The 27323-nt window shown below is 38.6% G+C and overlaps 1 protein-coding gene across 3 annotated transcripts; it reads left to right on the top strand.

Annotated features, from left to right (window-relative positions):
* The first annotated feature begins 3482 nt into the window (after positions 1-3482).
* Positions 3483-27125, top strand: LOC108714161 (dynein regulatory complex subunit 7). Of its 3 annotated transcripts, none has more exons than XM_018258102.2 (18): positions 3483-3578; positions 4688-4855; positions 6729-6900; positions 8750-8875; positions 10094-10288; positions 10882-11040; positions 12343-12561; positions 14254-14370; positions 15769-15838; positions 17137-17265; positions 17341-17469; positions 19423-19649; positions 20055-20270; positions 20361-20471; positions 21338-21448; positions 25572-25766; positions 26574-26713; positions 26848-27125. In XM_018258102.2, exons 2-18 carry the CDS (start codon positions 4704-4706, stop codon positions 26936-26938), a joined length of 2559 nt encoding a protein of 852 aa, XP_018113591.1. In that variant the 5' UTR covers positions 3483-3578; positions 4688-4703; the 3' UTR covers positions 26939-27125. The 3 variants fall into 3 exon arrangements, with proteins under 3 accessions (XP_018113591.1, XP_018113590.1, XP_018113592.1); XM_018258101.2 differs by having other exon boundaries at positions 3541-3644; XM_018258103.2 differs by lacking the exon at positions 3483-3578 and adding an exon at positions 3726-3878.
* Positions 27126-27323: the final 198 nt, after the last annotated feature.

Below are 27323 nucleotides of genomic sequence, written 5' to 3'. Positions count from 1 at the left end.
AGAATAGTATCCTGCCTTCTTTCCATTGCATCACGAAGTGACACCCCTTCGTCAACTGACAGCGTGGTCTTCCTAGCTATCCTAGTAATGGAAGCATCCACTTTCGGAGCAGAGTCCCAATCTTTTACTTCCTCATCTTTAAATGGGTACATCTTCTTTATTCTTCTATTTAGAAAGAATTTCTTATCTGGTGAACTCCATTCTTCCTTAATCATATCTTTTATCACTTGATGCACAGGAAAAACTTCATTTTTCCTGGCGGAGGTTCTGAACATCAAATCTTCTGCTTCCGAAGTTTTCGCTGAACCAATCTTTAAGGTTTCCCTCATGGCAGTAATGAGGGGTTCCACCAAATCCACATTGAAAGAAACTTCTTCTCTGTCATCTGTTTGCTCATCCTGAGAAAAATCTGAATTACTCGAAATGGGAGATTCTGATAGAGATACACTGTGACTGGTTGCGGTTGGTCTCCTGTCACACTTAAGAGCAACCACTTTGGACATAACATTTTCAGTTACTTTCTCAACCATATCATTCACAGTTTGATCAAAAGATGATTTCATCCATTCCATAAACATCTCTTGTGAGGTGGAAGGTCCTGCTAATTGGTCCAGACATTCCTGACATAACTTTTTATTTATCAAAGCAGGATTGTTGCAGGAAAGGCATTCCTTCCTAGAGGATTTACTTCTGACCTCTTCCTCTCTCCTTTTACCAGGGGAGCTCCTGCAACAATAACATCAACATTAGTATGATGATAGCAAAGGCTCAGCTTTCACTGTCCACTCACCCCCTTGACGTAGAATGAGATCGCCTCCCAGAGCTCATAGCTGTTAGGGAACAGAGTAACAAGTTAGATTCTCATACCTGTTTAGCTGGTGTCAGCAGCATTAATTCCCTAGGGATGCACTTACTGCAGTGACTTAGTCCCAAACTGGAGGCTTTAGCTGTTCTCCTGTTATTTCTCTGAACGAGTAGCGGGGAAAATCCAAAGAGAACCGCTTCCTATGCGCCGATTTCAAATCTCCCGCAATAGTGACGTCACTTCCGCCCATGCGGTCCGTCTAAGCGGTTCAGGATGAACCGCGACTTACTGCGCATGCGCTCCTCAGGCAACCGGAGCATTGCGACTTACTGCGCTGGTTAGGCAACGAAAGGCCATGGCCCGGAGCAGGCCCTGCAGGGACACACAAGGCATTAAGCAGGTCCCCAGCATCAGTGGACAGAGCCCAGTATCCACCGGATTGGGTGAGTTTCCTGACGAGGGACAGGAAAAAATAGGAGGACGAGTCAGGGGTAAGGGAGGTCTTTTATTTTGATGTAATTTCCTGTCCGCTCATGACGAGGGGGGTTAACCCATTAGTGCCCACTGCCATGTGAAGGACCAGGAATTTTTTTATATTAAATTTTGAAATCTGACATGGGGCTAGACATTTTGTCAATTTCTTTAGGAGAGAAATGCTTTCTGGCAGGCTGCTGTTTTTCCTTCTCAATAACTGAATGTGTCTCAGTGAGACATGGGTTTTTGCTATTGAGTGTTGTTCTTAGATCTACCAGGCAGCTGTTATCTGGTTACCTTCCCATTGTTCTTTTGTTTGGCTGTTGGGGTTGAAAAGGGAGGGGGTGATATCACTCCAACTTCTAGTACAGCAGTAAAGAGTTATTGAAGTTTATCAGAGCACAAGTCACATGACCAGGGGCAGCTGGGAAATTGACAATATGTCTAGCCCCATGTCAGATTTCAAAATTGAATATAAAAAAATCTGTTTGCTCTTTTGAGAAATGTATTTCAGTGCAGAATTCTGCTGGAGCAGCACTATTGACTGATTCATTCTGAATTTTTTTTTTCCCATGACAGTATCCCTTTAAGTCCATCAGAAAATAATTTAAACATTAAATAAACCCAATAAGCTGATTTTGCTTCCAATAAGGATTATTGATATCTTAGGTTGGACCAAGTACTAAGTACTTTTTTATTACTACATAGAAAAAGGAAATAAACTATAAAAATTTGGATTATTTGACTATAATAGAGTCTACGGGAGATAGCCTTTCCATAATTCTGAGCTTTCTGTATTTCAGGATAACGGATCCCATACCTGTACATGTAAATGTGGTTCCATTTTTACAATATTTGTCGAAGCCTTTGTAAAGATTATTATACGTTTATGTGCTTGGGTTTAGGATAGATGCAAATATGTGCTTATCTGCAGTGTTCTGGTTGTGGTTAGCTATGCCTATATATTAATGTATAGCAATTACTGATATTCAAAAGTGCCACAGTACAGTTGGACAGAGAAACACTTACTTATAAACTTTTTGTCCTTTAAGGACCAATGTAAAAATAAAGCAAACAAATGACAATGTACAAAATGAAGCGGCCCTCTAAAGTGTACAAGTAAGTGTTTCTCTGTCCAACTGTACTGTGGCACCTTTGCATGACAGTAATTTGTGTAGGCACAACTAAAACACTGACACGGTACCACCGTTTTTTTTTGTGGTAGGTAAGCAAATTGCATATCTTGCATATATTTTGTGCATCTGATGCTTCTACCAGTGTTCTTTGTGCTGTTAGCTTAGCTGCATTTACAATTGAGAATATACAGATGCTAATCTTCACAGTTTGTCCCCAAATTCTTTGCTAGATATTAAAAAATAGTAAATAGTAAATTTCAGGAGAGACTGCTCAGGATGTCACAGTGCTGCACTGTAGTGAGAGCTGGCAGGTATGTGGGTGGTGTTGCACATGGACGGTAGCAGAATTACATAGGTGCTAGTAGGAATGCCAGGACACATAGAGGGGTCATTTATTGATATACCAGACAAATGCGCACTCTGGGAAGAAAAAGTTAGTTTATTTAAAGTACAGCTCAATGGGACAAGAGGTAAAGACAGGGATCCGTTGTAACCTGAGGCTGGTAATGCAGCCTACTTATGTGTGCATCTGAATGACATGCAAGTCATAGGAATGGAGGAGGAATGCCTATGAGCCTCCCCATGCATCTCATAAACACAGCATTGCCAAACACAGGCAGGTAGTTGTTTTGCAATTTAGTTTTCCTTTAAATTATCTGTTAACCATACTTTATGAATTTGCTTTGAATAATCTCTGGCCTCCCTGCAGATAGCCCCAATAATACTCCCTCACCCTCTCATCTGTGCTAACATTATTTGCACCTCTACATGTAAAACTTAATTTGGTCTTTTAACTGAAACTTAATTTAGAACCAAACTTAATTTAGAACCAAAAACTAAAATATTTTGAATTGGGCAAGAAAAAGACACAAAAGACACAATTCAAAATATTTTAGTTTTTGGTTCTAAATTAAGTTTGGTTCTAAATTAAGTTTCAGTTAAAAGACCAAATTAAGTTTTACATGTATAATCTGACTGGAACTAACAACAATAGCAAGCTTGCCTTCTCGGCTTTCTAACCTACCCCTTCCTCGGCTATTTGTTTGGAATCTGATTGCTAGGGAGCAGCCAATCAGAGGCAAGCTTGTGAGCAGGTATTGGACAGAGATGTTACCGGGGAAACTAAACGGAAACTCACAGCTGTGATCTGGCTGATATTAGAGGTATGCAGGAGTCCTAGGCATTCACAGTAAGGGGGCAAGGTCCCGATAACAGTGTTTAAGATCTCAGTAAGTGCTGAATATCTGTCTCTCTCCTCATAATACTGCATGTCTCTCTGTCAGCTGCTGCAGTGTGTGCGAGAGTGTGTGTGTCTGTGTTACAATATGGCTGTACTTCAGTTTGGGGGAGAGGTGAAGTGTGTGTGGGTGGGCATCATTGTGTTGTAAGAGGGAAGTATTTCTCCTGTGGCTGCTGCACCAAGAGAACCCATCACCTCTCTGTATTTATTCTATTAAGAGAAGGTAAGTTTTACAGTATTTTCTGAATATCACTTCCCAAAAGAGTGGTATAATCTGTATAAACTGTATAACATAAGACTGAACATGTTGCTAAATGGCAAGTGTGTCCACCCTATGGATGTCTCCTGAGCTGAGCACCAGTAATGTGCGTGTAGTGCAGTAGATTTGGGGTGTGGCTGGTTAGGTCACTAGTAGTGTATAATTGGGGTATGTAATTCAGAGTACTGGAACAGAATCGTGTCTGAGACAATTAGATTGTCCCAGTGCATTGGATTGTATGGCTAAGGCGACATGTAGCGGATCCACAGGCCAAGAATCGGTTCCTCCTCTGCTTGGGTGCAGATTTCGCATTTTGGGTCAAAATCCACTGCGTAAGCCTGCACCAGAGTTGAGGCAATGTGTTCGGGTAGCAGCAGCAGGCCCGGATTTGTGGAAAGGCCACCAAGGCCCGGGCCTAGAACGGCAAGATTTTAGGGGGCGGCATTCCAAAAAAACACATCCACATCGGCTTGGAAGCTCTGGGGCTGCTCGTAAGATACAATAGTTTATTAAGTTTCCCATGTGCCAATCCCCAGTGCTCCTGACCTGCATGTAAACAAATGAAGTGGGGGGGGGCCAGGGGTGACAAACAGCAGCGGGCCTAGGGGCGACCTGCTATGTAAATCCGGCCCTGAGCAGCAGAGCAGCAACGGAAGAGCGGATATCTGGCCCTGCTAAAAATTATTTTGAATACAAATAGTATAATACAATTTCACCATCATTTATGGGAACAGATACAAACAGGATAATTCAGACATTATTTAATTTGTCAGGTAAACATCAGGTACAATGGAATATCTGGAAGACAACAAAATAGAGGCATTTGAGGAAGAAGACAAGGAATATGAAAGAGAAGAAGATGAAGTAGTTGATAGTGATGAACTCCATGACATGCAGGAGTGTCTTTCACAGACAGACCTATCCAGAACTGATGACAATAGGTGAGTAGCAGTGAAGAATTACAGACCGGCAACATTTTCTTTTTATCAGTACTGTTTAATAATGTTTTCATGTTAATTTAGTTCAGTATTGTTTAATACTGTTTTAATTTTAATTTAGTACTTTACTTCTTGTCTTATGTTTTTTTTATAAAGAAGGGCTGAACCCCTAAAGGATTGATTCACGATGCATTAACTTTATAGTTTTTTTTATAGTATTTTTTATTATTTGCCTTCTTCTGCGTATTTCCTGCTTTTAAATGAGGGTTATTGACCCCAACAGTCAAAAACTACTGCTCTGTGATGCTACAATTGTATTGTTATTGTTACATTTTATTACTTTTTTTTTTCATTCAGGTCCTCTCTATTCATATTCCTGTCTCTCTTTCAAGCCACTGAACCACTGAAAACAAGCTAAATTACAAAACAAAACAATAAAAAATACAAAATGAACACCAACTGCAAATTGTCTCAGGATATCAATGTCTACATCATACTAAAAGTTAATTTAAATGTGAACTACCCCTTAATTGTGATTGGGAAGCTTACTTTAACAAATTCTGTTCACATTAAAAATTAAGCCTAAATTGAGCCTGAGGAAAGATCTGACTGATTGTTGTGGGCAACAGCACATGTGTGTCTGCGGAGTCATTTAACTCCCCACACAAATGGTTAATAACAAAGTCATGTACAATACAGCACTTATGATAGTAAAACAAAATGAGAACAAAAAAAGACATTGGAGAGACATTATCTAAGACATTATAAAGATTCAATTGGCTGGGTGCTGGTTAAACATTGTGAACAATTTATCAGAGTAAACTGCACTCACAGTCTCAACGTTTTTATAGAAAGTCAACAAAAAGTGATCTTTCTCGGTGACAACCTGAACTGCAAACAACCCACTACTTAAAAACCTCAAGTGCAGAAAAAAGAAACTAAAAGAGAAGGGTGACTATGGTATCCATTTCAAACACATGCCATGTCAACCGGGGACATGGCATGTAACTTCATGAAATCTGGATACACACATTGTTTCATACAATTATCACAACTCATTTTGCAAAAGATACTATTATGAGTATTTTGTGTATTAAGTCAAAGACAGATTGACAACATGACCTTATACAAATTAGAGGAATTTGCTTGTAGGGGCAATAAAGATCTGGGCTGTAGGGAACTTGTCTATCCAGTGTATCAAGTTTCTGGCAATACAAAAGACAACAATACCCATAAAGTTTTTCTTGGGTGCAAAAACAGTGAAAACACTGGAGGGGGGATTTACTAATACTCAAGCCTTGGGGCTTGAGCTTTCGGGTACTAAAATCACGTGGGGGTTCCTAAACTCATGTGTGGTTTCTACATCCGAATAACTTGGTTTGCTGCGGTTCATTTTTTTTCCCAAGTGGGTTTTCAAAAACAATTAAAAACTGAGCACCTACAAACTTCAAGCTTTTAATTTTTTGTCAAGGGAAAAACCCAGCTGGCAGCAAGCCGAGGTATTCGGATTCAGAAAACAAGCTGAATTTAGGAATTCAAGATTGATATTAGTACACGAAAGCTTGAGCCCGCTTGGGCATTAGTAAATCAGCCCCTGTGAGACTTATTTATCAAAATTCTAATTTGCATAGTTTTAGAGTTTTTTTTCAACCTCGACTAAACTTGCATTTTAAAAAACAAATCCAGTAACAACAGACACAAGGGGCATGGCACTGTGATATAATGTACTAGGCCCTGAAAGAGATGCTGTGGAAGCTGAATTCTTACAACTGTCCTCTATGTGCAAAGTAAAGGGGAAGGTTGAATTTCCATTATGTGAAGAATTAGTTACATTTGCACTGCCTGTTATCTGAAAAATAATTTGTTTGTACCATAGAGAAATACAGAGACTGCCCATGAAAATAATGGATTTTCCTTCTTATACAACAAACTCTAACAAAGAAGAAATGCTACTGGGTCTTGCTGATAATTTTTGGCATCAATACACTCATCTTTACCCAGATCGGAAACCTCTATTCATGTGCCCTCAGAATGAGTGTGGTGTGGAGGTGAGGCTGGCTCCTTTAGTTTTGATTTTGAATTTTGGATACAAGTAACTTGCTTGCTCTCAGATCTGTTAATTTGTTGTTTAAATTGAAGTAAAGGCTTTCCCCCGAGTTTAGGAGTTATATGAAATCACATCAGCAGTTAAAACATTATCAGATATGCTGCAGACAGATGTATTTGCAGGAAGTGGCCCTTATAGCTACCAAAAATGAAAGTGTTTTAAAGCAATTAAAATATCATGCACTGTTGCCCTGCACTGGTACAGCTGATCTGTTTGCTTCAGGAAACACTACTATAGTTCTTATAAACAAGCTGCTGTTTAGCAATGGCGGAAATTGAAAAAACGCTATATGGCACAGGTTAAATAATGGATAACAGATAACACCATTATATTCTGCAGAGCTTTTCTGTTATCTGCTGTGTAACCTGAGCCTTTTCTTCCTTTGAATAGCTGCCCCCATGGCTACACAGCAGCATGTTTACCTAAACAATAGTAGTGATTCTGAAGCAAACACGTCAGTTTTACCAGTGCAGGGCAACACTGGCATTATATTTTTATTACTTTAAAACACCTTAATTTTGGATGTTACTGTTCCTTTAAGGGCCCAATTTTAGTGGTATTAGAGCTTTATGAAACTACAATTAAATTCTATTTCTCTAAAACCACAAATACCATGAAAATTATTAAAAGATCTGAATATAAAAAGTATGAACGGAATTGCTGAATAATCTGAAAAAGAAATACCCCTAAAACATCTAAAAATTTTAGTTTTTTGGACAATTACAAGCTAAAACATGCCTCAAAACTTCTAACGGGCCCATTTATTAAACCTCACTGCTAAAGCTGCTAAAAATCAAAATCTGCCATCTCAAACCTGTCGAGGTCATGTAGAAGTCAATGGCAGATGTCAATGAAGTTGTTTTATGACATCATGATTTTCCCTTGATTTTCCAAAAAAGTCTGGGTTTTTGTCCGATAATTGGAGTTTTTGCAGAGAAAATTAAGTATAATCGTACGATACAAATTGACGCTCGGTTTTTACGTGAAGTTTTGTCATTATTGATAAATGAGTTAAATTCATGGTAGTTTTTTGTGGTTTTTACACTTAATAAATCTCAAATGAAAAAAAGAAATACAATTTGTGAAAAAAAAGGAAATCTAAATATTAGTAAATACGCTCCAATATAAGAAAAATGTAATATGCAAAACATTGGTATAACATTGTGGGAGGCCTTTACTTCTCTTTTAGCACCAGGGAGGTAACTAGAGGTAGGCAGAAGAGGCACATGCCTAGGGCGCAACGGTGGGGAAGGGGGCAAAGTGGCACATACCTCTCTGCATTGGACTCGCACATGCATTTGCAGGCCCAGATTTGTGGAAAGGCCACCAAGGCCTGGGCCTAGGGTGGCAGGATTTTAGGGGGCGGCATGCTGCCCAACCACACCCACATTGGTTCAAAAACACTTGGCGTGTGCTGGAGATACAATCATTTTTTAAATTTCCAGTGCACCAATCCCTATTAAGGAGAGGGGACATGGGTGACGAACGGCAGTGGCTCTAGGGGCGCCCGCTACGTAAATCCAGCCCTTTACATTTGTACAGATGGGGTTTGTGCATGAGGGGAGGGGGGTTTGTGCATGTGGGGGGTTTTGTGGGAGGCATATGCCTTGGGCATGCAGAACCTTAGGGCACATAGAACCTATGAGATAGATTCTCATACTATTTTGTGTTCATGATCCATTGTTTCTTCAGTAGAAGCTTAAGATTGATTGCTCTTATTTTGTTCAACTGTTAAATGTCACGAGTTAGGCAATGTAACATTGCTGTCTTATTTCATTTTCTTGCTACAGAAATTTGTCTGCACCACTTTACGCCCAACACTACTGCCATATTCTGACCTGTATGACTGGGACCAAAGTGCCAAGTTTGTGTCTGAGAACTTGACCATGGAACCTCTGAGCCCTCCACTGGAACTGGTACTGTTTCCTATACCAATGCATTCATTATTTCTTATTCACACTGTTCCCATATGCTACCACTGATCCTAGTAAGGGTTCGAGACCTGACTGCACTTGCATTTAGGCTTATGGGACCTGCTGCCTTTTGCCTGCTTTAGCTGTGTGCACAGACAGGCTTGACATTTGTCTGTTAGTACACACAGAGTGGAATTTGGCATGAAAATGCTAGGGATGCACCCAATCCACTATTTTGGATTCGGCTGAACCCTCGAATCCTTCTTGAAAAATTCGGCTGATTACGGTACTGAATCCAATCCCTAATTTGCATGCAAATTATGGGTGGAAAGGGGAAAACATTTTTACTTTCTTGTTTTGTGACAAAAAAAAAACGCAATTTCCCTCACCGCCCCTAATTTGCATATGCAAATTAGGATTCGGTTCGGCCTGGCACAAGGATTCGGCCATATCCAAATCCTGCTTAAAAAGGCAGAATCCTGGCCGAATACTGGATTCGGTGCATCCCTAGGAAATGCATACTTTAGCATTTATGTACCAAAACCCACTTTGTATGTGCAGTAACATAACAGGCAGACCCTGTGCTTGTCAGTGTTCACAGACAGAGGGATGGAAGGCAGCGGATCGGTTTGTGTGCCATTAGCCGCCTTATTGTAAGGGATACTTAGCTATACTAGTTGGGAATATGTTTAGCAATGATATTAGTTGCTTAGGTGCCACCAGCACTAGGACCAGCACACTAGGTAAGTAAAAAAATGTAATCACATATACAAATGTTATGTGAAAATGGTTTTTACTTATTTAGATTGTACTGGTCCTACCTGCAATTTTAAAAAAAAAAAACTACTGTTACCCACAACCAAAGTGCAGGCTCTATTAGCCCAAACCTTTGGTTGGGGAAAATATTTTCGTCCAACAGGTGCCTTTAAAGGAGAGATATATATATGTACCATATAATAAACTTTCTAATACTTTATTTACTAGTAGGTCCTACCAGCAAACACAAGGGCATCCATTTGAATTAATATGGTTCCATTTTAATATTATGATATTTTAAACAGTTTAAATGTGTGTTTACAGTCTTTACTTATGTCAAAGGAAGTGCCTGAAACCTGCCATGTCCCTGTATTTTTTTTCATAATCCTTGCCCATCGTGCCTACCGTTTTATCTCAACAAGCTCTTCTTTCTTTATATGTGTCACATCTATCTTACCAATACAGCCTCAAAGCCTTTTCTCTTCAACATCAGTTCTGCAAAAGCAATCCGGGAATTGTTTTGACTTCAGTGTCCTGTTGTGCTCCCTCTTGCTGGGTGCTGGATATGATGCTTACTGTGTCAGCGGATATGCAACACGAGAAATGTGCCTTATGGATGAGACACGTAACATTTGCCCTCTTTTAAACAAAGTGAAGGAGGTAAGAAACCATATTATAGTTAAATCTTATTATGAAACCTTCTGGGCATCTTACAGTACATCTGCCATAAATACCCAAAGGTTCAAATGCCAATCATTTGGCTTTTTGCCCACTTTCAGAAAGGATTATCCTATATCCCCTGCATACAAAGAAACACAAAGTTGTAGACTCACCTAATCATAACTAATAAAACAATATGATTTTTTTTATAAAAAGCTAAGTTAGAAATGGGTAAAGAAAATTAATCGAACCCACTTTCACTTTCTAAAGAGAGCTCTTAAACATATTTGCTATTTCCTTTTCCCTCTTACACTATTTTACATAGACCAACTAGATTTTTAAAAACTGTGTGAGCAGGACTAGTAGAATTGATTCATAATCAGTCATCTAGTATGGAAATTATACCTGATGCAAAATCAGTGATATATCACGGTGCTCAAACTGTTACATTGTCACACAACACAGATTAATTTACAATACATCCAGTAGTTTCACTATTTGCTGTCATAATCTATTCTTCATAATTTCACATAGAGCTAATAAATATTTCCTTTACTTATGATTACAACTCTGTGCTCTGTATCATATTACAGAGCTCCAGGGAAAGCCCCCAAAAACCATTAAAGAAGTACACTGTGAAGCCCCCTCGTCAGCTGATTAGTAAGTTTGGGATACAGCAAGAAGCCAAGAAACAGGCTAAAATGCAGGAAGCACTGCACAAAAAGCAAGAGGAGGAGGCAAGGCTTAAGGAGGTAAGGTGAATTGTAGTCATTATTAGTATTTGTTCTCTGGGCTTTTCCATGCTATTTCAAATGTCTGTAGGTACCATGCTGCCTATCACAGTAATCAGTGTAGTATTAACATGAGGAAGAAGGATATTCATATTGTCCACAACATTAGCATAGCAACTTTTGAATTCTGTTACAGGTATGGAATCCGTTATCCGGATAGCTCTATATTATGTAATGGCTGCCTCTCATAGACCCATTTATCCAAATAATCCAAATTTTTAAAAATGATTTCATTTTTCTCTGTGATAATAAAGCAGGGCTCTAATAAATTAGTCCCAATGACTACAATTGCAAATTAAAGTTGGCCATACATAGTCCAACATTCCTTGTATCTGACTTGCTGGCAATTGATCTTTGGCTACAATCACATCAACACAAGAAGAGATACTCCAGTATAAGCACAACAGACAGGATAATCCTTTTGTATCAAATGGGAAAAAATTATTCTGCAGAATCGATTTTTCTGGGCACTATATTGCAATCCCCTTTACTGATATGTCTGACCAACTCTTTTCATATATTGTCTTAAAGAAACACTGTTTGTCTTAGATTTCATGCTAACATATATTCTTATGATCATCTTCACTGTAAACTCTATGGGACACATGAAGAATTGTGTGATAAAGTTTACATTCATGTTTTAAAGTTGACCTGTCACCCACACATAAAAAGCTGTATAATGAAAGTCCTTTCCAAATTAAACATCAAACCCAAATTATTTTTTTTTCTTTAAAACATCCATACCTTTTATAAACTTGTTTAAAAGTTTCAGCTGTCAATCATATATTCCCTGCCCCTTCTCTATGCCTCAAGCATAGAGGCGGGGCAGTCATTTCCTTTCACTTTCCATTCAGTACTTCCTAGATGTCACTGCACTCCTTACATTCTCCCTCCCTCCTCACGCTCTAACATTGTGTAGGGTACCATGCATGGGCATTAGGTCCCGAATTCTTTTGGGGGGGATAAACAACTTGTCACAAAATGGCACCTGCCTGCTTACTATGATTGTGAATTCCAAGACTGAAGGAAACAAAATGTAAATAATAAATATAGTGTGAGTAAACTTTATTTTGCTTTACTAACATAATAGAAAAGAAGAAAAGAATTTGGAATTATTTCTTAGGGTGATAGGTCTCCTTTAAGGCAATGACACAAGGAAAACGTTGTCACCCATGGTAGAGCTCTTCTCCCGAGGGCAAGAAAGCACTATATGTATCATTGCACCTACACACGCATAATTACATTATACTTTCTTATATGCAGGATGCAGAAAAATCTGGTCCAGATCATCTGTATGGGCTTAGAGTGCATTGTTGGGTTTTGGTACTTTCTGGAAAACGGGAGGTCCCAGAGAACTTCTTCATTGATGCACTCACAGGGAAAAGTTATGCAACCAACGATGAGCACTTCCTTGGTATAGAGAGTGTGTGGAATCATGAGGACTACTGGGTCAACATGCAGGACTGTCGCAATGGTTGCAAGGTAAAAATGTGTGAATTGTGATTGATGTGTAAACAAATTATCATTGAGTACAGTATTAACAAAAGTTTGTTTTAACCATAGTCTCACAGGTCTCTTACAAAAAGTACAAGGATACCAGCGATCATATTATGCACATTATATCAATCAGGTGTAATCTCCGTATATAACAGTTCCTAGAAATACTTTAAAGATATGGTTAAATTACTATTGGCGGCTCATTAAGAATCATTATTTTTTCAAAAGGTTCCCTGGAAACACTGTGCCAGTATCTGTCAGAAATAGTATAGTATAGTCAAATCTCCATGTCTCAAAGAATTTTTATGTTCAATCCATATTGAACAAATGGGACAGTTTAGAAAATTTATTGGGCAACTCCAAAAAGCATGAAACATGTCTGCTTCATTCTGGGCAATTACTGTTGCCACAAGTTCAGTTCATATAATTTTATAGGGGAGTAATATGAACAATGAAAATGTTGAAAAACACTTTTCTATATGATGGCATGTGGAGCTCATTTACACAGTGACACAGCTCTTCCAGGACATCCTCCATAAGTTAACCATTGTTTCCTCTCTGTAGCTCTCCTCCCCTCCCTTTGGAATAATTATACAATTGTTTTATAATGCTGAGAGTTGGCTTGATTAAACCACCTTTTTCCTAAAACGTGTCTAATGGATTATCCCATTCAGACAAATAGGCACTTTTTGTGTAGCTTTGCACTTGAGTAATTGCCAAGTTCTGTCAAAGCACATCTGGATATTGTCCTAACAATTCTGGATCAGTCAGAGGCCTTTTTAAAGGAGAACAAAAGCTCCAATCCAAAGGGGGTGCCAAATGTTAGGACATCCCACAAGGATTGTAATGACTTACCTGATACCTCGGGCCAGTGCTTTTCTTAGCAGAAAACTGCACTGGCCTGGGGGACTAGCAAGTGCCCATTTTTGCTTGGGTGCAAAAAAGCTAGCCTTTTCGCTGTACCACACATATGTTGGCCACTGGATTTTGAAGAAAGAAGAAGAGGATTGCTCGTTCACCGGTGCCCTGGTCAGGTGCAGTTTTCGGCTAAAAGGAACACTAACCTGGGGTATCAGGTAAGTTATTACAAACCTTGGGGGGTGCCCTAACATTTAAAACCCCCTTGGATTTCTCCTTTAAACTGTATTGTACTGTATTTACTGTATGATTTACAGCAGAGAGACCTCTATTCTTCCATCTTACGAAAGGCTGAGGCTTGGCCATTCTGGAATTTTGGATTATTTAAAAAAGTGCAGTTTAAAGAATGATGAGAGTTTAGGTTACACTTAGATCATAGAATGTGGGAATGATTGCCCTTATTACCTTACACGCTGGATTTTCACTTTATGCAAATATCATTAGAACTCTTTTGTTTCCAATTATTAAAGCAGGTATTCAAAGCTGTCAACCTCCTCTTGTCTGAAGCACAATTATTTTAGTTAGCTGAGAGTTGCAACTATTCGATGGCTTTAAGTGTAAAATTCTTGCTTTAACTTCTCCGGTGGCATCAAATGATGAATATGGGGTTAACATTACATTTGCTGCAACCCAGAAACAAATACTTGCACAGTGTTGGCACTCAGATGCCTTAGCATTGAAATGATAAATTATGATTAGCACGATTACACATGAAGGCAAGACATTTTGCAACAATTTAGCAATTGACTGTGTCTGCAGGACATGAAATTTGACCTGGGTGATCCTGTGTGCTGGGAGTACCTGCTACAGGGTGGTTCAAAGCCTCTACTTCTAATTCCTGATGAGGAAGATGAAGAGGAAGTCAATGAAGAAACTGTAAGTCCCTTGACCTCATTCCTAAAGGTGCAAATTACATAACTGTCATAATTTCAAACAATGGCCTTCATTTGAGCTCTGAAACACAAGATAAACAGATAATTGTCAAGGTGTGTTGGACTATGTACACAATGTTCATTATAATTTTTGCCCTTCAACATGTATTATGTAAAACATTTGAATGCAAGACTTTTCTCATTCACGGCACTATAAGAAACTTGTACTTTTCCATTGTTCATTTATTTACCTGTTGTAGTACCATGTGCCTGTGTAGGTGCAAAACTGGTATTAATGCTAAATGGGAGGCCTTCACAATTGATATTTTATGCACCTGTTACTGTAACAACTTGACAACTGCTGAAGAATAAAAACATTTAAGTCCTAATAACCTCCAATCATAGCCCCAGTGTCAGACTAGGGTGTCTGGGCCTACCGGGGCTGCCAACTTAGAACCCCACTGCCAACCACCTTTAGGGCCCTCGCACCCCTAGTTGCAAACTCTTACCCTCATGATGCTCTAACCTGCTGCCAACCTCCCAACACCTTCCCCGCAAGCCATACCTTCTGCTCACTTGGGGGCAGATTCCCTAAAGGGCGAAGTAACTAACAATAGCGAAAATTTGCCAGCGTGACGTCATTTCGTAACTACGCCGATTCCCTAACGGGCGCAGGCGTCACTTCGCTAGCGAAGGAGATAGATGCTAGCGTTGCTTCGCACTCTAACGTGAGGCGAATTTTCAATCTGGCGAACTGACGTTACTCCGCAAATTCTGTAAGATGCTGTTTTTATTGAACATTACCTCTTGCGCCAGATTTTTCTTCACCACCTTAGACCAGGCGAAGTGCAATGGAGTACATAGGACTTCCTCAATATTTGGTTGAAAATGTTTCTAAGTCCCAAAAAACACTGGTGTCTTTTCATTTTTTCAGGGTGATAGCCTGCAAAAGACCATACATTTTTTTGGGTTCCCTGGTTCCCCCTACATTTCCTAATATATGGCACATAAACTAATACATTAATAAAATAATGCTTAAATGTTGAGAGGTAGGCAGTGAGAAGATGATACATACTTACTACCAACGCACTATATATTACAATATTACATTAGGAACATACACTGCAAAACTACTGCAGATTGGTAGCTTGATATTCTATTTTCACTTTCAGCTAGAAAGAACAGCCAATCATAACAAGACTTTTACCCAAAAAGAAAATGTTTTAAAAGTTTTAATTATCTTACACTTTCTTCTGAATGTTATAGTCTATAGATCTTTGGAGACATTTTATTTAATTTTCACTTTTAGTCATATATATTGACTACATAATGTTGTGTGCATCTGTGTCAGCAAAGTTTCCAATTGTTATGTCCCTTGTTGGCCAATGTTTTCTTCTCACAGATACAAAAATTGAAGACAATTTTCCAAATGCCACCGTCTTGGGTGCTACCTATTGTGATAACACCTAAAGGTTTGTATCAAGAAGGCTTTTTTTCCATACATATATATCTTTTGCAACATATTTTGATGTTAAAAGGTTTTGTAAGGCACATTATTTATATCCTTGGGAAACTAAAACATACACTAAAACTTTAGGAAGAACATTGCACAAATTAGATATGTTCCAGCTACAGGGGCAAAGAGTATTATTAGAGCATTATTAAACTCTATAACATCCTACCTATCCTACCCTGCACTCAGGATATCTATTTTATAATCTGCAGCCACACCTCTGCGTTTGATGTTAATCAAAGGTAGAACTTCCTCTTATAGCAAAAATGTTGGGTTACCCTCTTTTATTTTTGTGACAGACATACTGTGAATACAATGCACAATGACAAATATAGTATTACTGGACCCTGTTGCTAAGGGCCCACAAACCACATATTCGATTACTACTTACTGTAATTATATTTAAATGTGGGTATGCATACTATGCATGCATACTATTATATATCATATTCTCTCCTGTACTCTCCCTTTTTCCTTTGTTCTTTATTTCTCTTACCATACCATTTTCTCCTCTGCTCCAAGTTTTTCTCCCCTTTCCCTTTTTTCTTTTATTTTCTGCCCATCAGAGAATAAAGGAGAATGGAACAAGCTTAAAAATTCTCATTCCTGCGTTATTTATTGCTGTGAACCCAAAGCTGGTCTTAAGGGCAGGGTGAACAGGGTACATGCACTATATATCTTGTACTGCAAATTACAGGGGTTAGAGAGCTGGCATATTAACCGGGGAGCTGTTATGTAGCTGAACTACGACAATTTGTTTTTGAGATTCCTGTTTCGATGCAAAGTAGTTTTCAGGGTTTCTTTTCCTAAAAGGAGAGTTCACATTTAGCATGTTAATAGCAACGTTTCATCTTGTCTTTGTCTGTCTTTTTAAAGGCCTTCGAATGATTTGTCTTCCTCATCTGTTTTTCAGCTTGCAATGTAAAAAGCTATCTAGTTTTTAGGGATCACTGGTCCAACATCAAAAAGATAATGCTCTATGAGTCCCCAATCGTATTGTTTTTGTTACTTTTTTTTACTCATCTTCCAATCATTCAGCCCACTGCCTGGTTGCTAGAGTAAATTAAATTCTAGCAACTAGATAGCATTTAAAATTTCAAACTGGAAAGCTGCTGAATGAACAGTTAAATAATTCAAAAGCCACAAAAGAGAAATAAATAAAGGCCAGTTGCAATCTGCCATAGAATATGTCTACATCATATTAAATTTTAATGTAAAGTTGATATAGCCCTTTAAGTCTTTATGATTCTGTCTTAGAGTTTGAAACACGCTGCCCACATGGTAAAAAAATTCTTCAGTACAAAAAAGCTAAGCATGAGAAATGGGCTCCATATTTGAAAAAAGACGGACATGTTTCTCGGCTTACCGTTTACCAGGATACAGAGTGTAAGTATCAAGCCAGTAGGCAAAATCGTTGATTAGCAATCAAGAACACATTAATAAGTCTGCTTTTACCTATAGGTACTCAGGAAGTTGAAATTCAAGATTGCTTTCAAAACCGAAAGGATAAATTAGATGTGAGAGAGCAACACAAAATTGATCAAGTCACAACTGAGTATTTTATCCCTGGGCGTACTGACTCTTTAAAAGGTAATCATATTGCCCTACATTTTTACAGTAATTTTTTATGAAGCAATGCTTCCCCTGTTTGCTGTATTTTTATTTTATTTTTTATCTTAGTAAGGTAAAAATATAACAAGCAGGGGGAGCATTGCTTGCCCTGTTAGAGAAATAAGGGCAAATTTGTATTGAAGTTACTGCCAGAAAAAAGTATGGTACAAATTATGAAATATATACCCACTGTAGCTTGCTACCCCTGTGTTGTAAGTGGCAACTTTAATCCCAATTGTTGTACTTGCACCAAAATGTGGTATTTGCACTTGTGTGTAGTTGCACTGAGCCACTGAGTCATTCCTGTCTTCCATACAAGTCAAGCACCGCTGCCACCTTCTGAACAGACACTTTCTCCAAGGTTCTCCATCATGCCCAGTATGACTAGGTGAAGCACATTTGTGCCTAAAGATTCAAGTGCAGACGGCACTTTGGAGATCTGTGAGGAATACACAAGCAGTTGTGTTAATTCTGGTGAATTGAATGCAAATGTGGTAGGGGCAGTGCAATTTCATTGTGTTGCACTCTAAATTTCACTTTGCTCATGTGCTTGCAGGTGTAACATAAGTGTTTATGTTTGTGTCTTTCTCCTTAGTAAAGGAACAGTAACTCTAAAAAATTTAAGTGTTTTAAAGTAATTAATCAATTAATTAATAATATACTGTTAGCATGCACTGATAAAAGCTGTGTGTTTGTTTTGTAAAGACTACTATAGTTTATATAAACAAACTGTGTAGCCACGGGGGCAGCCATTCAAGCTGGAGAAAAGGCACAGATTACATAGCAGATAATTGATAAAACACCATTGTATTGGACAGGGTTTATCTGCTATGTAACCTGTGCCTTTTCTTCTTTTTACCAGATTGAATAGCTGCCCCCATGGATACACAGCAGCTTGCTTATATAAACTATAGTAGTCTTTCTGGCACAAACATGCCAGTTTTACCAGTGCAGGGCAACAGTACATTATATTTTAATTACTGTGATACACTTTCAATTTTTGTTGTTACTGGTCCTTTAAGCATTGCTTTTGCCTAGCAACATGCTAGAGGACAGGGCATAAAACATGGGCTTACCTTGGCTTGCCCCTACCTTGTGTGTCATTCAGGGCATGCAAACTCAGCACACCAGGACACCCATTAAAGGAACAGTAATGTCAAAAAATTAAAAGTTTTTTTAAGTAATGAAAATATAATGCAGTGTTGCCCTGCACTGGTAAAACTGTTGTGTTTGCTTAAGAAATATATTGTTTATATAAATAAGCTGCTGTGTAGCAATGGGGGCAGCCATTCAAAGGAGAAAAGGCTAAGGTTACACAGCAGATAGCAAATAATCTCTGTCTGTCTAATGGTGTTATTTGTTATCCATTAGTTAACCTGTACCATATAGCCATTTTCAATTTCCACCATTGCTCCACAGCAGCTTGTTTATATGAACTATAGTAGTGTTTCTGAAGCAAACAGATCAGTTTTACCAGTGCAGGGCACAGGGCCGGATTTACATTGTGGGCACCCCTAGGCCCACTGCCGTTCATCGCCTCTGTCCCCTCCGAGCAATGGGGATTGGTGCACGGCAAATTTAAAAAATGATTGTATCTCCAGCGAATCCCCAGTGTTTTTGAACCAATGTGGGTGTGGCTGGGCAGCATGCCGCCCCCCTAAAATCCTGCCATCCTAGGCCCGGTACTAGGTGGCCTTTCCACAAATCCGGGCCTGGCAGGGCAACACTACATGATATTTTCATTACTTTAAAACACTTACATTTTTTGGTGTTACTGTTCCTTTAACTACAGGAGACCATAGTGCTTAGTGTCAGTGCTGTGCTTTGTGCCTTTTGGATCGTTTGTTTTGGAACATTTTTGGCATACAATAACCATAAGCTGTTCGCTTGCAAAACCCTGGGTTAGCATAAAACTGTATTTTTTTCTTACAGTTCATGAATCTCGATGCCTGGCTCCAGAGACAGAACGTAGCATGACCTTTTACAGCAATTCTCGTCTGGATGGTTTGCAGAGACGAGATGAAAAACCTTTAGAGATGACTGAAATTTACCAGGGCCGAACAGATTTCTTGTATTACAAACATACAGTATTTGGGAAAAGACCTAAGAAGGTGGCAATAGCTGGAGGACCAACTGAGGCTAACCCAAGACCAATACTGGTACTTTCCATGGGAGGTTCCTCTTGTCATTATTATAATACACACAGTAGTTCTATATTAAGAGATTAGCTAGCAACCTAAGGATATTTCATTCCATTTCAAAGACTGCACATTTGTAGTTTCTTTAAAGGTTCTGTCATAGTTTCAAAAGGGAGTTAACTATAGCAGATTGTGTATATACTGAAGATTTAAGTAATTATCTCTTCAAAACAAACCGTACATGTGTGCTGCCATAGTTCGTTGGTTTTTTAGTTCTGTATTTATATAAACAATGTGTTTCAGACAAATGTACAGTATGTACTTATTACCATCTGTGAATGCTAATCATTTAGAGATTGGAGGACTGCCAATCTAGCTTGTATTGAAGCAGGGATCTTTTAAGCAGCAAATATTTTTTCCTTTAAGAAAATCACAGAGCGATTCTATAGGAACAAAGAGAAACCAGCAAATGAAGATGTGGCAGAACATACCTTTCTCTTAACTGAGGATCGTATACAACTGCGTTGTCACCGAAACGATGACCACATCACTACATCATACTGGGAATTCCTGAAACCAGCCCACCTGGGAGAGAAAGACACACATATTGTACTTACCCCTGAAACATGCATATCATATCAGGTAAATGCTGTAGTAACCTGTACATACAATACCAATTCACATTTCACTTATTTACTTGTTCTTTATCCTTAATCTATATTCATCACACAGGTGGAACCTTCAGAGAAGTTCAGCAAACAGCTGTATGTCTATGAAACACTGCTAACCCTGCAGCAGGCAGAACAAAATGCCAAGAATAATGTGAGGAAGTCTGAGGCAGAGGTACCAGACAGCAAAATGGGTTCCTACAAATATAAGTGTTTTGATCTGCTTACCAGTACATTCCTGTATTAAAACTAAGTATACACCGAATAGATCATTGTTTTGGCTTCAAAGTTTTCTCCAAATTCAGTCCCAGTTTTTTCCTATAGACTTCAATAGCGTTTTCATGTGATAAACCGTGAGATACGTTTTTCTAATTTGATTTGCATCTCAAATTGAATCTCATCCATAAGTTTTCACGTGATACAGTAAACCCTTTTTCTTAATTAACTGAATCTGGCCCAAATTTGGAATCCTTTACAAAAACCAAACTGAATGGGAAACCTCATTTGCATATTCTGATTTCAGTCAGATAAAGTTTTCATTTGACCCAAGCATTAATGTGATGTGACTCAAGCATTTGGATTCAGTTCAGCTATACTATAAGGATTCAATTAGGCACATGGCTTGGTTTGAATCCTGGATTGTGTGCATCCCTAATTAAAACTGGGTGATATAAGAAGGAATATATTGCATGTCCTGCAGGGAAAATGTTATAAAATAGTTACACAGTGTGGTGGAGCCATGTTTTTAACATCACATAACACTCAATGAACCGGATACTTTGTGAACCTGCGCTGTTTCACATTTTTCTGGCAATATCATACACACTGCAGTAGCCAACATCTCTCTACCTCCAATCATACTTCTTTCAATCTACAACGTATTAGCCTCCCCCCAGATGTAGGACCACAATAGCTACTGTAAACCACATATTTGTAGCTGACAGTCCCAATACTTATTAAAAAAAGAAGAAGTGTACTATGCTGATACTGTAAATCAAAATAAATATATCTTTATTTAACTCAATTCACAATTATTGCCAGGTACGGGAGATACTGGCTGCCCGAGCCCAGGAGGAGGCAGACCCTCAGCTCACAATATCCACATATGATACAGAAAGAAATGAGAAAAGCAAAGAGAAAAGAGAAGCTATGGTGAGAATGTGCAGTCTTATCAAAACAGTTTTGCTTGAGCATAAAAAGAGGTGGGGTTTAAAAAGTAAACTCTAAGTATATAATATAAACTCTTATAGTACTGCTCAGATATATTTAATTTCATACTATGTATGTTGTGACTTTGTAGTCACAGTTTATGTGATTTCAGATAAAATTTTGTTGTATTACTCCGTGTCTGAACGTTGTTTTAACTAGAGGGAAGTCAGTGAGCTTTTCTAGTGAACACTGAGGTGTGCACTTACATCAAATCAGTTAAAAATGCTTCTTAAAACATATTTAACTAAGGAACTTGACAGTGGAGTCTTCATTTTTTTGAATGTTAATGCGTTTTTTTCCATGGATTAGATGGAAATGCTAAATAACTTTAAAACTGGCTACACACAGGCAGCTATTTGGCCAATTTTTTCAACCAAACTTTGTAATCTACCTGATCAATGCACTGGTCCCCTGTTGCATAAGTAATTTAGCATCTATGCAAGTATACAGTATGTATTCACAAAAACGGGGTTTTCGTTACAAAGTTATGATCATAAATTTGGTAAGCCACAATACCACGACAAGGTAAACCCCATATGGTAGTCTCTGACTATTTACCTCTGGTCGTATTCAAAGTCTGACACTTCCCTGCATTTCATGGGCTAAGTGTCTCCTGACCTAGGCATTGGTTTCAATCTGTTCTAGCTTTTAGAGGAGAGAGATTGCCCAAACCACAGCATTGGTTCCACAGGCTTAATCCTCCCCTGCTAATGGCTTTAACGAGAGACCGAGAACCATTTGTAAAGGCATATGACCGACATTTAAAGGAAAGGGTGTGGGGCGATACAATCACAAGGAAGCTTGGCCTGCAGAATAACTGCTAAACTTTTGGCATAATAAAGCTGGCCATAGACACAAAGATACCATTGGTTTGTACGATTTTCAGACAGTGTGTGGAGTGTCCCGTCAGACAGGTAAAAAGTTTTATATCGGCTAAAAATAAGAGCTCTACATGTAACTGATCAATGGGAGATTGCTGATTATAATACATATGAAGGTACGATCGGTATGATTGCTGTGTGTCAATTAATGGCCCGAGCATCGTGTGGTTTGTTCTCTTTACTACTTTATATTAATCTGAATGGTTAGTTGCAGGTCGGAAGATTGGCACTGACGATTGTTCTTCTAACACAGGCTAATAATCTGCACGTCTATGGCCAGCGTAACTACAATACAAAGATGCAAAAAAAGGGGGGTTGTGGGAGCACTCCAATGCTAAGTAAAAATATATAAATACAATTGAAGTGCTACTTATCTAAATATTTGTTTATACTGAAAGAGCAAATAATTTATTTTTCTCATTGTATATACAATTGAGAAACCCAAGTTATAGGAACCATTTTTAGCAGTACAGCTTAAATTGTCAGTGTCTGATATATGACATGGTCATATAATGTTTATAGTATTGTAGAATCTGCTCACATTTATGGGTGGTGCTCTATCTGGGAACCTTGCTGCAAGGTCCAAGGGGATCTCAATAAAACTTCTACCATTTAGCACGAATGCTTCTGTGTGTGCCATCTGGTTTTCTATGAATATATATATATGACATGGTACATATATGTTTAAACAAAGTTGATGTATGTACTAGAGTTAGTTCAGTTTTAACCAGCTGATATGATTTCAGTATTTAAAAAGGGATTATGATATCAACCTGTCAGATATAGGCCTGTAAGTATAACATCTGTAGTGGGAATGTTATTTGAAGGTTTGTTTAAAGACCAAATTCATGCTTATGTTCTTTTTGATAATGGCGTCATAGGGATGAATTGCCATGGTTTTATGAAGGGCAGATCATGTGAAAAAAGTACTTGTATGGCATGATGTAGTAGGTGGGAACTTAGACAGTATGTTTGTAGTAGGTGTGATCTACTTTTATCACAGCTTTTGATACAGTACTAATACAGGGTTTCAATCTGTAACTGGAGTTGGGTCTGTTTAAATGACTTGGAGAGGGCATTGTAAGCAATGGATTTGTGTTTTCTACCATCATAAAACTAAGCAGGGCTCTGCCAGACTGCTACCAATATATTACCAAGCTTCTCTCCTAAGCAGAATTGTTGATAAGAGTAGAAATTATGAGGCACACATTGAGTAACAATCAACCCAACCCGCTCCAAGTCCACAGATGCATCCAATTTCACAATCACCACATGCTTGGAAGTACCTTGGCCTCCTGGGACCAATATCACCTGAAATTCAGGTTCACTAAATACCCATCACCATTGCTACCCCTAATTAACAAACCAGCTTTTCCAGCTAGACAGAATTTAAACTATTTTTACCAACTTGCTTTTAGAAGGCAATGTCTAGATCATCATTTCTTGTAAAATGGTAATCTAATAAATAAAGACAAATTGCATCAGTGAAATCCGCTAACTCAACAAGATCTTCTCTGGTTTGCTCAATTCTCTCACTTTTTCCATAGCTTGGGAGGCCTATAACCTAGGGTGCACACTTGCTCATTTCAAAATCAAAACTAACTTTTTGATTCAGTGTGCACTCGCATGAGAGCACAGCATAGAGGGAACATTGATCTCAGTGTCCTCCTTCCCACATTCTGAGATTGGTTTATTAAGGTAGCCGAGATACACAAATTAGAAGAACTTTCTGCAGTTACCCATGAACGATATACAAAATATAATTTAACATGGTTGATACTGCTTTTTTAAAGACACCAGTAAATACAAATGTATAATAAACTGAACAACAATATATTGGGATCTACATTACTAATCAGATATACCTCATATATAAGTAGGGTTTACTAACCAGATACTAGTATTGTGTGCCAATGTGCCTGTTGTACATTGACCAAGTGGTAAATGTGGGGCACTCTTGAGTGTTGCAGCTGTAGGCCTTTGCTGATGCTCAAGCGGAATCACACACAACTGAGGGACATGTAAGTGTACTGCCAAATAGAACCCACACACCACTCCTTCTCTCACAAGCACAAGTTTTGACCATTTGGGCACAAATTTCCTAACAATTAATAATATTAACTTTCTTCTCATAGACATTTTTCTCAATTATCTAATAACTTACACTGGTTTCTCATTTACCTTTAAATGGGTTAGTAAACAAAACTATTTTGCATAGTGATGGAAAAGCAACTTTATAATTTACCTTAACTGGATAGGCTGAAAAAGATCGACATTTTTTTGGGGCTCCCCTTCCTCCCCCCTACATTTCCTGACTCATGGCAACTTACCTAGACAGTGGGCACATGTGTAGGGCAAAATAAAATTTTTATTTGCTGATTTGAAGGTTTTCTAGGCATTTGTAGTGCAGATACGTGTTCCTCCATTGAAATTTGAATTTCGCGCCGTATGCAAATTAGCCTTCGCTAGCGTAACTTTGCTTTATATAGCGAATCAACGCTAGCGCAACTCCGCAACCTTACGCTACCCCTGTGTGCAACTTCGGATTTTAGTGAATTTGCGAAGCGCTGGCGAAACTACGCCTGGCGAAGTGCGGCGAAGTGCGGCGAAGTTGCGCCTGGCGCAACTTCGCATCTTAGTGAATTTGCCCCTTGGCTTCTGTTGAATTACCAGACCCAGAGAACAGAAAGGAATAAGCAAACACTGCTTTCAACTGCAGTTACATTTACAAATAAACCTAAACCTACTGTATTAAAACTATTTAATGAATGCATATTGTAAAGTAGCTTAGAATTGCATTTTCTTTCATTATGCAAAACATCTGTTAAATTTTAGTACATTTAGCATTCAAAGACTTTCTGTCACAATACAGGATTAGAATGGAATGTAATTTGCAACTGTAGGAGCAGAAAGAGTAAAGGCTGACACTTTCTTTGCAGTGATCACAACAGAATCCCACCCACTCAGTGCCCCAGATGAGTAACTGAAACATCCAGGGTAATTGTGGACCACAACGAATGACTTCTGTGCAATTCACACAACTAAACGGCAAATAAATCATATGATTTATGTTGTGCTGTTATTGCAAAATAGATACTAGATAAAGCTGCAGGACAAATATGTGACCCATGTTGGGTCTAGTAGTCAGGACTGTCGGTAATTATATGTTTATTGTCCATCCTCAGGAAAGAGCTATAGAAGAAGAACGTCAACGCAGAGCTGTGCTGGAACTGGACTATTTGGCACCATTCCTTGCTCAGCTGGGGGATCCTGAGAGGCTGACACGCTGGCAAGCACAACAAGTCAAAGAAGAGTGCCTGAGTGATATGAAACAAAGGTTAATAGAAAAAGCAAACCTGATCCAGGCCCGCTTTGAGAAGGTACATGTGAAGTACTTAGCCATTAATGATTTACTACCCTAAGAGCAATTGCTATTTTGATGATCCTGGCTAAACTAATTTTGTAAAGTTCTTATAAACTTGAATAGTAACAGCAGTTAAAAGGGAAGCAAGCTAGAGGCTGAAGAGTGAGAATACGATTAAAGTTGGTATAACACACAGACAGTGGCATAACTATAGCGGAAGCAGACTGAAGACCTTCCTCGGGGGCTGGGGAAAAGGGGGGCCTGGATCACAGGGTCTACTTCCCATATAGTAGCTCTCTTGCCTAGAAATTAGCGGGCCCCCTGCAGCAAGTAGATGTGTGCTCACATGTGTGCACAAGGGGGCAGGTAAGTTGCTGCACTCATTGGCCCCATCTATAAATTTTCGAATTCTAGGGTTGAATGGATGACTTTTTTTTCATTGCCTTAAATGGCTTTTACACACAGCTGTTCTTATTTGCACTCCTGTGAGGAATTTATGTATATTCCACCACATAGAAATTAAGTTAAGTGACCCTAGTCTCCTCTATGGCACTGTATCTACAGGATATTGTACAACACAGATAAAATCGGATATGTCGTTTAGCAGATTTTAACTTTACTGCCACATGGAAAGATATACCCACCTCAGGAAAATTGTGCAAAGCCATTGAATCAGAATCATAATAATTATTATAATTGATTCATTCAGAAGCATCAATAGTGTACAAGCAGATTCAGTACTAAAAGTGGCCACAGCATCCTACTTCTGTTCCCTTGCCCATGTTTACCATGCCTTTGGAATTGATATGTTTTCCCATTACAGGAAACCCAGGAGCTTCAAAAGAAGCAGCAGTGGTATCAGCAGAACCAAATGTCCATGAGTAAAGAGGATGAGGATTCTTACCTAGACTATTGCTCTGAAGCTATGTTCCGAATCCACATCTTGGAGACCCGCCTGAACAGGTCAGTGCAGTACCCACAAACACAACTCATCTCACCGAGCAACACATCGTGCTGTCTGGATCAAAACAAAGATAACAAATCAGCAAGATGCATATGCATTCATGTCTAAAATATTTTTGTCTTATTCTCTTTAGACATAAGGATTTAGCTCCACAGAAATACTTGGCTTTGGAAGACCGTCTTGTCAAGGACCCTCGGCTATGTGATCCATTGTTACCTTCTTAATTTAGACCATCTTTGCTTTATCATGCCAGGTTCTGCACAATAAAGATCAAAATGGAGAAATATGTTAAATAATATTGATATATTTGTTATAAAAGAAAAAAATTATATATTGGAGAGCCCTGAAGGAAGCAGCCTCTTATAGATCCAAGCCACTTTAATAAAAATATTAATTTATTGTGCAATTTAATTTGAATGTCTCATCTTCTTTATTTTGATCTTAAAATGCAGCAAGAGCTGTATGATAAATAGAGATAATGACATAGCAGCATTTACATTTTATTACACAGAAAATTACACTCAGATGTAAAGGAAAGTGATTTATACATCAAAGGGATCCCCTCACACAACCAAAGTTCCCATACTAGCTAATGAAAGGCAGAGAAGC

The sequence above is a fragment of the Xenopus laevis genome, chromosome 4L, assembly GCF_017654675.1.
Source record: "Xenopus laevis strain J_2021 chromosome 4L, Xenopus_laevis_v10.1, whole genome shotgun sequence".
NCBI classification, from domain to species: domain Eukaryota; kingdom Metazoa; phylum Chordata; class Amphibia; order Anura; family Pipidae; genus Xenopus; species Xenopus laevis.
This window is presented reverse-complemented; position numbering and strand designations above follow the sequence as displayed.